General features: G+C 39.0%; 1 protein-coding gene across 27 annotated transcripts in view; it reads left to right on the plus strand.

The window, feature by feature from the left end:
* The first annotated feature begins 3,143 nt into the window (after positions 1–3,143).
* Positions 3,144–16,329, plus strand: part of C2CD5 (C2 calcium dependent domain containing 5) — a 60,450-nt gene continuing 47,264 nt past the window's right edge. For 17 of the 27 annotated variants that reach the window (XR_011337886.1, XM_069862430.1, XM_069862439.1 and 14 more), the window contains exons 1-7: positions 3,144–3,303; positions 7,740–7,826; positions 8,794–8,965; positions 9,721–9,816; positions 10,348–10,503; positions 12,418–12,616; positions 15,187–15,338. Coding sequence is in view for 26 of the 27 variants with exons in the window: in XM_069862430.1 (XP_069718531.1) it covers positions 3,214–3,303; positions 7,740–7,826; positions 8,794–8,965; positions 9,721–9,816; positions 10,348–10,503; positions 12,418–12,616; positions 15,187–15,338 (952 nt within the window). In the remaining variant the exon portion in view is untranslated. Of the gene's footprint in view, positions 3,304–7,739; positions 7,827–8,793; positions 8,966–9,720; positions 9,817–10,347; positions 10,504–12,417; positions 12,617–14,087; positions 14,213–15,186; positions 15,339–16,329 lie in introns of those variants that run through there. The other 10 variants (XM_069862535.1, XM_069862552.1, XM_069862566.1 and 7 more) reach the window with 2 other exon arrangements.

Raw genomic sequence — 16,329 nt, forward strand, 5'->3', positions numbered from 1 at the left:
CCAACCAAACAAACCAAAACAACATGGCATATTCAGAGTATCTTCAGATGAAATTTAAAAGAATGTTCAGAGGTACTAAAAAAGACTTATGAAGATTGAAAAAAAATATAGTTACTTATTTCAAACAAGTCAATTAAAAAAAAAGTTAGATGGCAAGTCCATTAAAAAAAAAATCCATAAAAAGCTTTGCATGAATAAAGGGAACAATCATTCCTTCTCTTTCATAATACAAGAAATAGGAGACCACAAGTGAAATCAATTTGTAAATTTAGAATAAAAAGGAGTTACTTTTCCCCAAAGCAGGTAGATAACTGCTGGATCCTTTTTGGCCCAGATGCTATAAATTAAACAACAACAAAAGATTACTTAAAAGAATATGTACCAGTTATTACTAGTTTAATCCAGTAAGAGTCTTCTGTTTCTAAAGGGATAATCTGTTCTCTAGGTTCAGTGGAAAAGACAAGAACAGATTTGTATTTCATCACAACTCCCCACCTCTTTCCCCCCTCCATTTTAACTTTAGAAAAATCTTTTTAAAAATTTTGAGAATAAGAAGCACTGAGGTGGTCTATCTGGGAAGATTAAAAGAGGTCCTTAAAAGTCAGGAGTACCGCAGGTTTACAAGACCTTGCCTGGAAGAGCATACCGTGTTAAATATTCTCTTAAATGTTCCCCTTTGAGCAAGCATCTGCTACAATAATGCTTTAATTGTTTGAGGAGTGTCCCTAATTGTAGCTATTGCATGTAACAAGGCGGTACATTTAGCTCGGTATTCACTGAATTAACAGGCCATTAGTCAGGCAAATTGTCCCAATCTTCCGCGGACAATAACGAGCTCTGGAGTTCAGTTTGGCTCGGTGACTAAAGAAGGGTTTAGGAAGACCCTAGCATCACAAACGTGTTTGGTCGAGCTACCTACCCTAAATAGACAGAACTAAACTACATTCGTGTCCTTTTGCAAATTAAAGAAATGCTTTTTTCAAGGATTTGTGTCCTTATAACCTGAAAAAGTTTTCTGCGTATTACAAGACATGCTTTAAAATTGCAGTAACCACACAGTGTTTCCTAGTGATTGTTGCATTGTAACACAGCTACCTAAAGCAGCAAAGAAACAAGTGTTCTGCCAGAAAAGATATGATAAAGTTTACTTTTATGTTGCTTTTTACTTGTTTGCAGTCAAGAACTTACTTTACACTCCATAAATCCTGGGCTATAGATCAGTACTACACCACCAAGTACTGAAGGCCAAGCTATGCTCTTCCCGACACGGGCAACAGAGAATGTTTTTGTAGTCCCATCTTCTTCTTCTGGTTTCCTACACTAATAGGGAATTTAAGACACAGGAGAGCCTATGTTAACAAATAATGTAGAGGACCTGTTGCCCATCTCTGGGGTGAAACAGTGCTAAGGACCTAGCCACCACACCGTGTGCACTTCGGGGAGTTCAGTTTCATGCTAGCTTTAATTTGATGCCACAGCCCAAACGCCCTTAACAATTAGAATGTATCTGCTGTATTGCTAGCTTATGCTTTCCAGTGCAGTCTTATCCAAATGAAATATTCAGTTCATGTGCTTTGTAACTGCTCGATTATGTGTGCCAAAACAACATTTAAGCAAGTGAAATCAGGAGATTCCATTAAAAAAATCATGTTTCTGGTCTAACCTAAAACTCTAGCAGCATGTTTTCTGATTTTGGATTCCCTTCCTGGGTCTATGCTTTTTGCTCCTTTCCTGCCTTGGGAGCGGCCTCATTGCAGTACTGCACTCAAACGAGGATGTACGAGGAAGAAACATGCATCTGGCCTGTTTATAATTTACTTGGATATGATGCATGCTAACAACAGTGTGAAATGTTTCAAAGATAACTTCAAAGCAAGGTGGAGAGAGAAAATGCTGTATTAGTGAGCCTACATGCAGCTGGCTGGAGGACAGATAGCAAATCAACGTCTAGATCATCTTTGGCTGTGCCACACGCTACTGTATTTTGTTTATATGCTTTGTGTTTACAGTATCACATTCTAGCCCATGACATTATTTAGTCTTTTTGTAAGATTAGAAAGAAGGGAAAATAATCCAACCAGATCTACTATTTGGCTCAACACCTGGGGACTGCTTAATTAAAACACAAGGGCTCCTTTATATTCCTGTTGACAACCAGGCCAGCGGTACCAGGGATTCGCAGAGACCCTGGTTCTGCGCTGCCGGGCACCCCCACACAGGTACCCACCTGACGCGTCTCCTGGCCACCTTGCTCCTTTGGATTGCCCCAACCTTCCACAGCCCCAGTTCCTAAACAAAGAGCTTTTCAGGCATCAAAAAGTCAAAACCTGGCTCCAATAACTATATAAAATCCTATTTCTGATAACTAAATTCCATTTAATCTATTCATAATCCCTCAAATACTGCAAATGTTTGTCTTTGATTAAGGGAAATAAACCCCAAAACCACGGGGTTTGGTTTAAATCCGTTACGGGACTCTTCCACCGAGCTCCTGGGGATCACGGAATGGTTTGGGTTGGAAGGGACCTTGAAGATCATCCAGTTCCAACCCCGCTGCCACGGGCAGGGACACCTCCCACTGGATCCGGTTGCTCCAAGCCCCATCCAACCTGGCCTTCAACACCTCCAGGGATGGGGCATCCGCAGCTTCCTGGGCAGTCGGGATAGATGCACACGCGTTCCCAGCCTCTCCTTCCACGGCTCCTCAAGCCCCCGGCGGGATCAGCCCCCCGCTCGGGGCAGGCTGCAGGCAGGGACCCGTCCGCGCGGGGGCGCTAGTGGCGGCCCCGCCCCGTTCTACCGCTGCCCATCGATGATTCGGCGCTCAGGCGCCCCGACTTCCCCCGGAGGCGCCGCCGCCGCCGCGCTAAAGGCGCGGAACCCATCGAGGAGTCGGCGTTCGACTTCCAGCGAGCTCGCCGCCATCTTGGGGGGGGAGGGCGGTACCGGTGGGGCCGCGCCGGGCGGGGGGAGCGGAGGGGAGGGCCGCCCGCTCCCGGCCCCAATCCCGGTCCCGCTGTGCCGCTCGTCCGCGGCGGTGACACGGTGAGTAGCGCATGCGCCCAGGAGCTGTTCCCGGGAGGGGCAGTGCTGCTCGCCGCGGCGCATGCGCTCCCCGCCTCACACCCCTCCCACCCCCCCGCTCCGGTCCATGGGGCACGCGCTGTTGTTTTCTCCCTGCAGCGGCGGGGAAGAGGAGGAGGGCGAGGAAAGATGCCGGGGAAACTGAAGGTCAAAATCGTGGCGGGGCGCCATTTGCCGGTGATGGACCGCGCTAGCGACCTGACCGACGCCTTCGTGGAGGTTTGCGGGAGGGGAGGGGGCGCTCCGGGTCGGGGTGTGTCTTGTGTGTGTGTCTTGTGTGTGTGTCTTGTGTGTGTGTCTTGTGTGTGTGTCTTGTGTGTGTGTCTTGTGTGTCTGTATCTGTATAGGAAGGGTGTTGAATGTGTTTGTGAGTGTGTGTCTGTGCACCTGTGTCTGTGTCTATCTGCGTGTGTGGAGGGAAGGAGGGCAGCCCCACCGGCTCGGACCCCGCGGTCAGGGCGATGAGGTGGTGGTGGGGGTCGCAGCTGCTGTCTGATTTTTGGATTCCCTTCCTGGGTCTGTGCTTTTTGCTCCTTTCCTGCCTTGGGAGCGGCCTCATTGCAGTACTGCACTCAAACGAGGATGCATGAGGATGCATGAGGAAGAAACATGCATCTAGCCTATTTATAATTTACTTGGATATGATGAATGCTAACAACAATGTGAAATGTTTCAAAGATAACTTTCAAACAAGGTGGAGAGAGAAAATGCTGTATTAGTGAGCCTACATGCAGCTGGCTGGAGGATGGATAGCAAATCAATGTCTACTTTATCTTTGGCTGTACGCTACTGTATTTTGTTTATATGCTTTGTGTTTACAGTATCATATTCTAGCCCATAACATTGTTTAGTCTTTTTGTAAGATTAGAAAGAAGGGAAAATAATCCATATCATCTTGTGCCCCTGGGCTCGGCCCGAGAGCTCTTCGTTCACTGCAGCCCCTCTGCGGACGGATAGTGGGCCAGATCTAGCCGCGGACAGGCAGGCGAGGGGCACCCGTGTGGGTATTAACAGTAAAAGTAGCCTGTGGTTTACCCTGAGGTGTGTGAGTTTTAGCTGGCAGCTTGCAGAAAATCTGAATGGCAATTTCAGTAACATTCTGTTTCAGCTTCTCTTGACTGCAGCTTGTTAATGAATGGGTCTTGCTGGTATGACAGCCAAATGAAGTCCATTTCAGGATTCGATAGATGCATTCTTAGGAGGATGGAAGTAGTAAAAGCGTGTTTAAGTATTTTGCATCTTTGGATATATGAAGTGCAGAGTAGTTATACAGGCTTTGATTTTAAGGCCAATATTCTTATTTCTATTTGAAATATTTGAAGTACTGAGATATTTTCGAAGGGGATTTTTATTGGACAAATATTTAATATTGTTTGCGTGTTTAAATCTCTTTATTTTACCAGAAATATGTAACCTCAACCTTCTTTACAGTCATATAGGTAATGGGCAATATATAGGGTGTTTCTCAGGAAGGGATTATAAAATAAGCTGTTGTGATCCTACTGGTTTATAATTAATTGTTTGCACTGTGAATATCTTAGAACATTTCAGTAGCATTCCATAGATTCAGAAATCATACTCTCAGATAAAGCAAAGTGGTATTTAAAATGGAATGCTACGCAAATGCATGCTTGTACTGCAAATAGCAATTAAGATTGGTGCATTACAGGTGTTAAGGTAGCAAAAGAGAATGTCTTTATGGAACTGTATAAATTGAAGTCTAATGATATTGGTATCAAAATAGATTTGGGGTGTGTAAGTCCTGATTTGGTTTGGGGTTTAAAAATTTAATTTGCTTTAGAGACTAAGAGAATTGCTTAATGGGACAGTAAATTGGTCATAAAGTGCCAATGCATTTCTCATGTGCCTTTAGATGGAGCTGAAATAGTTTGCAGTTTCCTCATTACATGAATGGCAATCTTTTAGCTTACTATTTCCCTGTTTGGGTTCAGATGTTTCATCAGTAAGTTTTTAATTTATGAACACTTATCTTGTAATTTTAAATTGGGTTAATAGTCGGCAGATACAACAACTCTAATGTATGCTGCTAGGAGACAGGGAGAACAACATTAGGAAGTTGTGATGAGTTTCATTTGGCCTGGTTTTGTGCCAGTTTTTCCTTGAGGAAAAACAGCTTTCTCCTGTTGGTCACTTGTTCCTAACCATGCTCCATCTGTGCCAACTCCACTGTCTGAATAGCTGTGCAGCAAAACAGATTTGGAAATTCATCAGTTAAAAGACTATCTTAGGAAAAAAGGAAAATAATTTTTTTCAGGAAATTCAATTTGCTTGCCTGGGTTCATGTGCAGTTGCATGAATGTCTTGGGACAGATGAGGTTGAAGAAATATATACATGTGGCCTTGCTTTTAGGACTGTAACTTAGAAAGACTGTGAGAACTACTCTTTCCAGATGTGGTGTGGGCAAGGCAGCAGGTGAATTTGGAAGTACTGTTATAGTTTTTTGTGTAAGGTTGGTGAAAACTTGTACAAAATGTTTTCACTTAAATAAAAATGAAAAGCTGAAGTAACGTTAAGGTACTAATTGGTTACTAGCCTTTAATTTCCTTGTTAAATTTTCTAATATGAATCTGGAACTAGAAAAGAAAATGACAAAAGACTTTAGAGCTGTTACTTGGCTCAGATTGTGCATAAGTTGGACTTAGTCATCATGTGTGAAATGGAGAAAACTAGTACAAATTCTGAAACTGTGCTTCCAAGTTTGTACAGCAGACAGCAGTGTAGTTGCTTGATTACCTCGTCTAGCTTTAATGAACTAGCTTGCCTGCTGGAGAAGTTCAGTTATAGCTGCCTGAGGCTCCAGGGGAACTAATTTACTTCCTAGATAAGGTGTAAAAATAGATTGGGTGGAGCTCTGTGCTGTTGTATCTTGGCACATTCTGGTATATAAAGTAGCTCAGTTAAAACTTGAGTCAGTATCACTTCATTATCCTGCTGTGTGCAGTGAATATGCAATCCAAGTAGCAGTGCTGTTAGTTTTCTGTATGCACATAGACTGCTTCCACCTTTTGATAGCTTGATGATTTTTTTTTTTTTTTTTTTTACTGAGCTTGCTTAGTCCTGTGCCTTCACACCACTCTGGCTTTTACTTTTAAAGCTGACTTTGAAGTAACTTCTTTTTGAAAAGCATTACTCTTCATTGAATCAAGTAGGAGGCCGCACCATTTTTTTAATTTGTTTCTTTGGTCACGAATGCTGTACAGAGCTTTGTGTTGAATGAGAGACGTAGGGTTATATATACAGAGCTCAATGTGAACTCTTGGTCCAGTACTGCAGTACATTAGGCTTTTTACATTAACTGGATGTTCTAAGAGGAGCATCTCTTTAGTGCAGGGGTATGATCAATGCAAAATAATCACCATGTTACTGAAATGTCTAGAGCGTTCATTTAATACATTCTCAAGCAAGAGTGTTTAAAAGTTACTATACTGTTTTCAAAAGCTAAGCCTAAATTTAGTCTCCAAAATCCATTTAGACTTCTAAAAAGAAAACAGCATTTGAAATCCACAACTGTCTTTGGCTGCAGCGTTTCTTTTGTATTGGCAGACTCATTCTGTTCTTAAGAATCTTGAATGAATTAAAAACCACAACTGTGGGTATTTAAGTACTGTTAGATACTTGATACAAGTGGAAGTGCTAATTATTTGAGGAGGTAATGTTAGGAGAACTACATGTGTTTGTAAATGGTTTGCAATGGAATCTGCAGTGAAATAAAAGGCTCTTGGATTGTGCTGCATTCTGCTTGATGCATGGAGCATCACAGAAATTCAGTTTCAAAACTAAGGGAGAAATGAGGTCATCCTAAAATAGACTCCTATGGAGACCAAATGGAGATTTCTAAAATAAGTTGTTACATGATTGAAGCTGCATTAATCAATACTAGTGTGGAGAATATTTATTCTTTAGTTAACTGAAAGTTACAGGGAGATATATATATATAGAGATAGATAGATTGTGTGTGTGTGTGTGTGTGAGAGAGAGATGTTTATAGCTAACTAATCTTTCCAGCCTTTTTGCCTGTGTGCTTTCTGGAATTCTCTATAGTTAAGAAAGGAATAAAAACTGATAAGGTGCTTTTCCTTCGCTACTCTGAATTTCCCGGTATGTGTCCAGTGTATCAAGATTGCAGTTAGTTTAGATAGTTTCATTTATTGTCTGGTGTGTATCTGGGGAGGTTTCTTAAATTCAAGAAATAAGTTTACCAATGTTAACATTTTATTTCTATATTTCTTTTATAAAACGTCAGTAAAGCTGTGTAGAAACCCTAGAGAAACAGCAATATGACATAAACTGTCAATATTTAGATAGAATACTTTTGCTTGCAGTATTTCTAAAGGGAAGATGAGAATATACAAAGTGAAATTAGGTGGCCAATATAAGTGAAATTTTTACCTATCAATTGATTGAGGAAGAAAAAGTATTTTAATAATGGGGGGAGAGAGATATTTATGGGAAGTCTTTGATACGTGGAAAGTTATTACTTAGTGAAACATGTGAATCAATTTAAAAAGCCACTTTCACTGAAAAGAGCTTATTTTGTTGAATTATGTATTTGAAATTATTTGCATGTGTAGATTAAATATATTTCTGTATTTATTACTACTTATTAGTCATAATGGAATACTTACATTTTTAGGTAAAATTTGGAAATACAACATTTAAGACAGATGTGTATCCCAAATCACTTAATCCTCAGTGGAATTCTGAATGGTTCAAATTTGAAGTAAGTATTTTTTGAATTTTCCTGTCTGACATAGAGACACTCTGGTTTAAATGCTCTTAGTGGAATAAGTAGAGGGTTAGCTGTTCATACAGGAAGAGTTATTTGGGTTTTTTTACAGTAACAGAAGTCTCAGAAACTCTATCTTTTTCCATGGAAAAATGGATTTGGGAAAGAAAACGGCCAAACAGCAGCACTGAAGGAAAAAAAAAATAGAGTTGCACATTTGAAAGAGTGGAAAAACACTAACTGCTTAAGACACCATAAGTGTGTGTATATAGTTTGGTCGTTTTGCAAGACTGCATGTTATAATTCTGCCAACACGTGAGTCATCCCATTGCCTTTAGCAAATTGGATTCTTGGTTTGTGATGTTCAGCACAAAATGTTGTAGACTGTCTTTGTCCATCCTAAAAATTAGTCAAGGTTTCTGTAGGTGGATTATTGCATATATTTAGGAAAGTGCACATGTGTAATTACTGAATTTTTGCAGTGGGTTGTTTAAAACGTCTTGTCTTCTTTTAAGCCACTGACCAGTTTGAAAGGATGAGAGCACCAGTAATCAAAACTTCAGAGTATAGTAGTCCTCTGAGATGCTTTATCTTTGGTCTAATTATTTTTGCTTGGTTGGGTTTTTTTAAAAATGTCTACCCGTGTGCTGATGGGTAGACAGCCTAGGGAATGTGACTTAAAACAAATCATGTGGAATTTTAAAATTTGCATTCAATGTAATCTTGCGATTGTGTTCTTCTCCCAGTGGTAAATCTGGTTCCAGGATCTTGCCAATCTGTGAAGGGTAAAATCAAAATAAGTTAATATGTTGTTTAGGTACAGGAAGTTAAAATTACAGCTTTATCTGTGTCAGGTCACTGTACACAGCCAACTTTCTTTTTTTTTGCATTTGTTTTTCAGCAGTATTTCTCTGAATGTTTTCTTTACGTGCTCAGATTCCATGTTAATATTTGTTTCTAGGTGGACGATGAAGAGCTACAAGATGAGCCTCTCCAAATCACAGTTCTTGATCATGATACCTACAGTGCCAATGATGCCATTGGCAAAGTGTACATAGATATTGATCCTTTACTCTATAGTGAAGCAGCTACAGTTATTTCGGGATGGTTTCCTATTTATGATACCATTCATGGTAAGATATGCTAATTTAAAAACGTGCTGTTCAGCATGTAATCTGCTTCCTACAATCTTCATTTCTGTAAATTGTTGTCAGAAATTTGTAATAATTTTAATGTCAGGAGCTGGAAAGCTGCTTTACTGGCACTTTTTTCGTTATTTCTGGCACGAGAAGGTTTCTGGAACAGTAGTTCAGACCTAGTACTTGACAGAATGCCTTTCATAGAACTTGTCACAAGTGGAAGAAATCTTCACACTCTATTTAAAATAGTTGCTGCAAAAGTCAAGTTAAAAAAGACCCAAACGTACTTTTCCAATCACCATGTGTTTGCTAAAAGAAGTTAGTGCTTATGACCTTTTGTGGTAAGGATATCTTGGGACAGTCATGGTACTTACGTACTGGTTTTGTGCTCTTCCTGAATTATGGTACAGGACAAAGGAGTGGAGAGAGCTGTTTGGTGCAGCAGGTATATAAGAATTGTTGTTTGCATAGCTTCAGCCTTAAAGGCTGGGCAGAACTAGAAACTTCTCTGAGAGAGCGTCTCTGCAGCAGAACTGAGGCCAGGAGATGTCTTCCTGCTCCTCTGGCCCAGGCTACAATTGGCACATGAGCCGCCAGTTGAATTGAGCGGTTTTAGCAGGGTTATAGTGCCTTCTTCTCATTGGTAATAGAAAACGCAGTAAGTACTAGTAATTGAGAGTAATTAATAGGGTTAGTTTTGTATTTATTTCTGCTATAGCTTGTAATTTTTCATTTTTTTCTATTGGTAGGTATACGTGGGGAGATCAATGTGGTGGTGAAAGTAGATCTCTTCAATGATCTAAACAGATTTAGGCAGTCATCTTGTGGAGTCAAGTTTTTTTGCAGTAAGTAGAGGAAAAAAGTCTGTTTGAACAGAAAACTCTGCCCCTCCCCCCACCCTGCCCTGTCCTCCTTCTAGCTCATTGCCTAGGCCCAGTGGAGATGACATTGAAGCCAGTAGCAAATGAAGAAAATGATCTAGTTTGTTTTTTTTTTTTAAAATAATGTTTTACTGTTCTCATTTCAAAAAAAATACAACTAACTGATTTGTTTCCTCCTTTCCTTTCTTAAGTTGCATTTCAATGGATGTGCATAGGCACGTTGTGTTACTTAGGGTGCATATCCTGTTAAAGAGGTGCAAAGTGAAAAGATTTCATGGTAGTACGTGTTGCAACTGTTATGCTGGACAGTTTTATCGCTGTTCCAGGGTCTCCCAGAACAAAACTGCTTTGTGTGTGTCACTTTTTAACAGAACATCATGTGGATTACTTTCTGGAATTGTTCATGTCACTTTTCACATGTAATTTTATGTTTTTCTTGGAATTCTTGGCTTGTAGGGTCATATCTTACGTCTTTAATATGCTTTTTTTTAACAGCTACATCTATTCCTAAGTGTTACAGAGCAGTAATAATTCATGGATTTGTGGAAGAGCTTGTAGTTAATGAAGACCCAGAATACCAATGGATAGACCGGATACGTACGCCAAGGGCATCGAATGAGGCTAGACAGAGACTTATTTCACTCATGTCAGGTATTAAACATGTAGGCTGTAATGGTTATTGCTACTTTTAAAAATATTCACCATTTAAATAAGTGACTTGCTTAAGACAAGGTTGAGTATGATTTTTGTTACTATGTTTATTTTTTTAATTCACAGTGTCTTTTGTTTCTGAATGTTCTGTTGCCTTAACTTATGGTCAGTATGACTGATCCATCCTTCTGTCCTTCTTGTTGGCTGTTTTTAGCAAGGTCCAAGAAACCTGTGAAACTCTTGAAGATGATCTTAATCTATATGAAGAGTATTACTAGAATTTTGACTCAGTTAACAAACTACTCCATCCTCTTTGAACTACTTTAAAGTGTGTGAACAAATATACACCATCTCAGATACTGTGTGTAATACTTACCTTGCTCATGCCATCTTTTCAAAGTCAAGATTGGTTCATTGTTTTTCAAACATACTTCCTTATTGGACTTGGATTTAGTTCTGCAGGATGTATCTGTAATTCCTGGGGAGACCAGTCATTACAGTCAGTTGATGTCTGCACAGTACCAAGTATCTTTTGTTGTAGTTTTACTGATGCTTGCAAACAGCAGTTGTGTACCACGATCCTCCTGTTTCAGTGCCAATAGAACAGAACACCCATAGAATATTGCACACTGAGACAAGAGACAGCCAGTTGATGAAAGTGGACAATATTGAAGGCATAAGTAATACAAAAATTATGAAAAATAGCCATTAGAATGGCAGGTAGTGATTTCAGTTCTATCAGAGAACAGAGCTTTTAATGTCAGATTTCTTGTAAGTACAGCTCTGTTTTAAGGAAGATACTAAAAGAGTGAGTTGGGTTTTGCGAGGATGTATGGAGATCTTCAGTAAGTGGGGCAACATAAATGACATCGTGGATATGTTACTCAGTATGTTCACTAAGAGGATATTGTCAGGAAAAATGTGAACAAACAATATTTTCATAACTGAAAGGAATTTACTCTTTATCAGGTTTTTAGTATAGCACTCTTGCTGTGTCAGTTTAGAGGATTAACATTTGCGCATCTCTTGCTTTGCACAAACGTTGGAAGTGGATAAAGTAGCACATGTGGAAGTACTCTGCTAGCTTTTTATTCATGACAGTGGTTGAGAGGAAAAAACCCAGAAGACCTCATAGCAATGTTGTTTCGTGTCATGTAGTGTAATGCTTCACATTGCAGTCATTGTTACTGGTGGCCACACCTACAGAATCCCAAAGAAATCTTGTGAGTAAGACCTAAACTGTTTCATAGATATCTGTCCTATTACATGTTGTACATGTAGGAAAGAATTCAGTCTCAAGCTTGGCTTGAATGGAATCCATAGCAGTTTTCACTCGGCTGGAAACTTTTGTACTCTGCCTCAACCTTAGATACTTTTTAAAGACCGATACAAGCATAATTTCAGCCTCTATTATGAAGTTTGCTATAGGAGCGTGTTCTGCTAATGCTAAAACCCAGCTTTGACAAAGCTGCAGTGATCATTGCATTCCACTTGATTTCTAAACATCATTGACGTTGGGACTGTTAGGCTAACCTTTGTGATGGTCAGGGTTTTTCAGTTTGTTAATTGAAATCTTTTCATTTTGTCAAAAGAGGAATGATATCTTCCACCTAATATTAACAAGTTTATCTAGCTACATGGATCAAGTAACTTTTTTCTTTTTAATATAATAATGTGGTATTATTGCAGTCAGAATAGAATTGGAGGAATAAGGAAAAAAGCGATGTAAATCATGAAGTCACACTATATTATAGGAGGCAGAGGTTGTGAACAGCTGCTTGGCATAATTATGTCAGATTATATCTATGACCTGGTTACTGACTTGTTGTCTTTGGCCTCTGCTTTTGGAATTGCCAACCAAAAGAATAGGGAAAGTTCACAGCAATCATAAGCATTTTACCTTTTGTTTTATAGGTGAATTGCAAAGGAAGATTGGCTTGAAGGTGCTTGAAATGAGAGGAAATGCTGTTGTTGGGTATTTGCAGTGTTTTGATTTGGAGGGAGAGTCTGGACTGGTAGTGCGAGCCATAGGAACAGCCTGCACATTGGATAAATTAAGTAACCCGTCAGCATTTTTACCTGCATGTAACTCCCCATCCAAAGAAATGAAGGAGTAAGTATGACTTAATATAGGGGAACAAGTTTCATCTCTCTTCTTTTCATAGTCATTTAGTTTTACATAACCGGTGTGATTTCTTTTTTTCCCCCCAGAATTTGGATTTCTTTTGTAGTTACATTTATCTGCAACTCAGTTTATAGTCTACATTTTTGCAATGTTTTAGGTTGGTTTACTTAAGTTATTTCTTTAGAAGATGGGTGGTGAACCTTAATATGACCTTTTTGAATTTATATAATAACAGTATTTACGTATCTTTGAGTTACAATCCACCAGTTTCCCAACTGATAATTGCCTTGACTCTTGTGCGTGCACAGTAAACGTTTTTGTGAGGGCTTCTAATGATGTACCTTCTTATCAAGATGTTCCAAATTCTGTACAGTCAGGCTTGGGTATTTACACTGAGATGTGTTGAATTCAGACAGTTTAGAGAATGATCCTGAAGTAGTCTCATCTTTTCTTGTGTGCTTTGCTTTTTACTGTTGCAGAACTAGTGGGGATATTTTAAAACAGTTAGAGTTAAGTAGTGTACTTGCAGAGAAAACTCCTATGATGTGAGGTAGAATTTCTTGATCTTTGTTGTATCATCTACAGAGCCAAACACAGCTTGAATGCAATTTTTTAGTGTGCATGCAAATTAATAGAAAAATACTGGCAGTCTTCAGATTGTTACTGCTTTGTTGCTTGGGTAAATCAGTTATTTTTGGCTTGGTAGAGAGATACAGTTTCTGTGAGGGGGTGTAAAACAGCATTAAAAAAATGTACTACTTTGCCTGTATTTCCAGAAATATTTATTGATCTCATTAGCTTGAACTGTTCTGCTGTTATAATAGTAATTAGGCATTTTTGTTGTGCAGGCATTGGTATCCTTTCACTTCTCAAAATTACTGGTTTCTGTTTCAAATCATCGCTTTTTTAACTTGTCTTAATTTTAAAAAATTGCCATCTAAAGAGCTTCTGGATACACTTTAGCATAAAATAACAGTGGTGATTTAAAAAAAACGAAAAGGAAAGGTGGACCTGGTAAATACCAACTTAAAAAACATTCATAAATAAATCTGTAGCATTCACTCTGGAGCAAAATGTGGGAATTCCACCCTCCAAATAGTCCATGTTCAGCTTGGTGGTGGGTATTGTCGGAATCATTGTCCCTCAGTCCAAAAAAAATGGGTATATTTCTTAAAGGTACCCAAACCAACTAATACTTCTTGTTCTTGGCTTTACTAACTTGATGTTCTGTTGCCAAAGAGTCAATTACACATTCACAAGCTAGTGCTTAAGCTGTTCCTTTCTCTCTTTTTACTTCATCTGGACTCCTGCATGCTAGGAATTAAAATTCTTAGAGTCTGCTTAAAATAAAAGATCTCTTCTAGCTAAACTTCCCTGTAATCATTTATAACATATAACTTTGCAACCTGTTTGTATGTATTGTTTTCTTTTCTTCCACCTTGGCTGCAAATTCTCTCAGGTCTCCGCTGGTTCATCCGCCAAGCCATGGATGCCGCTCGACTCACAACAGCCCAATTCACACTGCTACTGGCTCACGACTTACTCAGAACTTCTCTGTGTCTGTTCCCACTCTCATCTACACTGGTACGAGACTGCTCAGACTCAAGAGCTGGGGAGAGGCAGGCCACAGGCACAGTGGTCGCAAAGTGCAGGCAGGCAGGCAGTGTAGGCAGGTACCACCCATCTTTTCTCCCTCGTTTTCTCGTGAAGACACCTTCTGTTGTCAGTGAAGAACTACTCTGTGCAGCTGCTGAAACAAAGGCACTAGTTTCTTGAAAATACATTGGAGTCTCTTCCACAAAGCCACACTCTTAATTTCTTTTTAACATGCTTACTTCCTAAGAAATTAAGTAAAAGTGAATTATGTGTCTGGGGAACATTGACAATTCTACAGTCACTGGAGGAAATCACGTTTTGATTCAAGTTCATAGTTGTTTTCGGGCATAAAGTGGTGTTTAGGTTTTAAAATGGTTATCGGAAGGGTATGTGCCGTTTGTGGAAGAGATGGTTTTAGAGGGCAGGTAAGTCAATCTGTGCATAAGCGAACTGTTTGTCAATATAGTTGTTCCCATAAAGATTCTCCTCTTTGCTCTGTTTTTAGCTGTGGCATGCTGCTGATGCTATAGGATAAGGAAACATTTTTTTTTTTCCTTAAAATGCATATGTGTGTATATACATAAATGTATGAATATGTATAAACACAAATATAATTTGAAATCATTTTTTCTTTATTAAACTAACTTGAAGCATTGTGTATTTGACCAGATTTTTAAGCCATAAAATGTTTTCAATTTTTCCTTTTGCGTATATATAATTTTTTGTTACATCTCACGCCTTTCATTTGGCTTAATTGTTTCATTGTAGATTATCAGCATCTATCTGTAGAATGCTGAATGAGTAAAACAGCATATTTTTGCCTCTGGCCTCATCCCCAGTCTCGCACCTAAGGAATAGCTGCTGGCCCTGCCCCAATCCCATCCTGGTGTTTGGATCATGCTGCTGTCAGCCAGGTCCTTTGGCACAGGATTACTGAATATGTTTCCACCTTCTTCTGGCAGGATTCCCTTCAATGAAGATCCCAATCCCAATACTCATTCATCAGGACCCTCCACCCCTCTGAAAAACCAAACCTATTCCTTTTCACCTTCCAAGTCCTACAGTCGACAGTCCTCTTCTTCTGACACAGATTTGAGTTTGACACCCAAAACTGGTAAGGCGCTTCCACCCACTTTTTGTTAAAATTGTGTTTCTCTTTTTATATTTTCATTCAACCCCTTTTTGCTTTTTTTGGCATTAAAGTTATTAAAATGATATGGAAGTTGGAGACTTCAGATAGCACACCTCAAGCTTGAAAGGGTTTCTGTAGGATAAAAATTTAAATTCTGCCTGTATTTCCACTATTCTGGATAATATTAAAATGACATTAGTAACACAACTGTATTCAAGTAGAAATAAAACATCTTGGAGCATTAAGGGAGTCCTAACTAATTGCCTTTTTCTTATTTCCTCCATTTCATATTACAAATCATAGGAATACATTTCTCACTACATTATGTTACAGACAGTGTTACAAAAACTGTATAGTCTTCAAGCCTAGTGTGTTGTGCTATAGGTATATTTATCTGTGATTTTTAACTCCTTTTTGCAAATGTAATACTAGAAATGTAGCAGCTGCTGTCTTTTTATTCTCCTTGATAAAGGAGAAATCACTTCACATACACAGTATATGTTTTGAAAGTATTTTAAATTATACTCCAGCCATCTTCAAATAAACATCTTTCTTTCTCCATTTGTCTATCGTAATTTCTTCAACTTGTTTCCTCTCTCCTTATTTTTTATTCTGTGGTTAGATGATGTCGGTAATAGTGTCAGCACAACAACAATTGTTGTTTGTTTATTCTCCGTTATGTGACCAATGCCCTGAGTTTTGCTACCATAGGGCAAAATATTTTGCAGAACTGTTTTTAAAAGTATGGTTGCTTTTCAAATGATGTTTTAAATTGTGGTATTTGAAGCTCAAAACATTGTCTCCTTCTAATCTGGACAATTTTTAAACATATTAAAGTAGCTGTTGCAGCTTTACTTAATAAACCACCACCCTTTAAAGAATTTTTCCAAGCAGAGAAGTTACATGTTGCACCATGCAGTCATAGTAAATTTTTTACCCAGTTTATTCCCTAGGTATTTTTAAAAAATGTGCC

This window comes from Phaenicophaeus curvirostris, chromosome 1 (assembly GCF_032191515.1).
Source record: "Phaenicophaeus curvirostris isolate KB17595 chromosome 1, BPBGC_Pcur_1.0, whole genome shotgun sequence".
NCBI classification, from domain to species: Eukaryota; Metazoa; Chordata; class Aves; order Cuculiformes; family Cuculidae; genus Phaenicophaeus; species Phaenicophaeus curvirostris.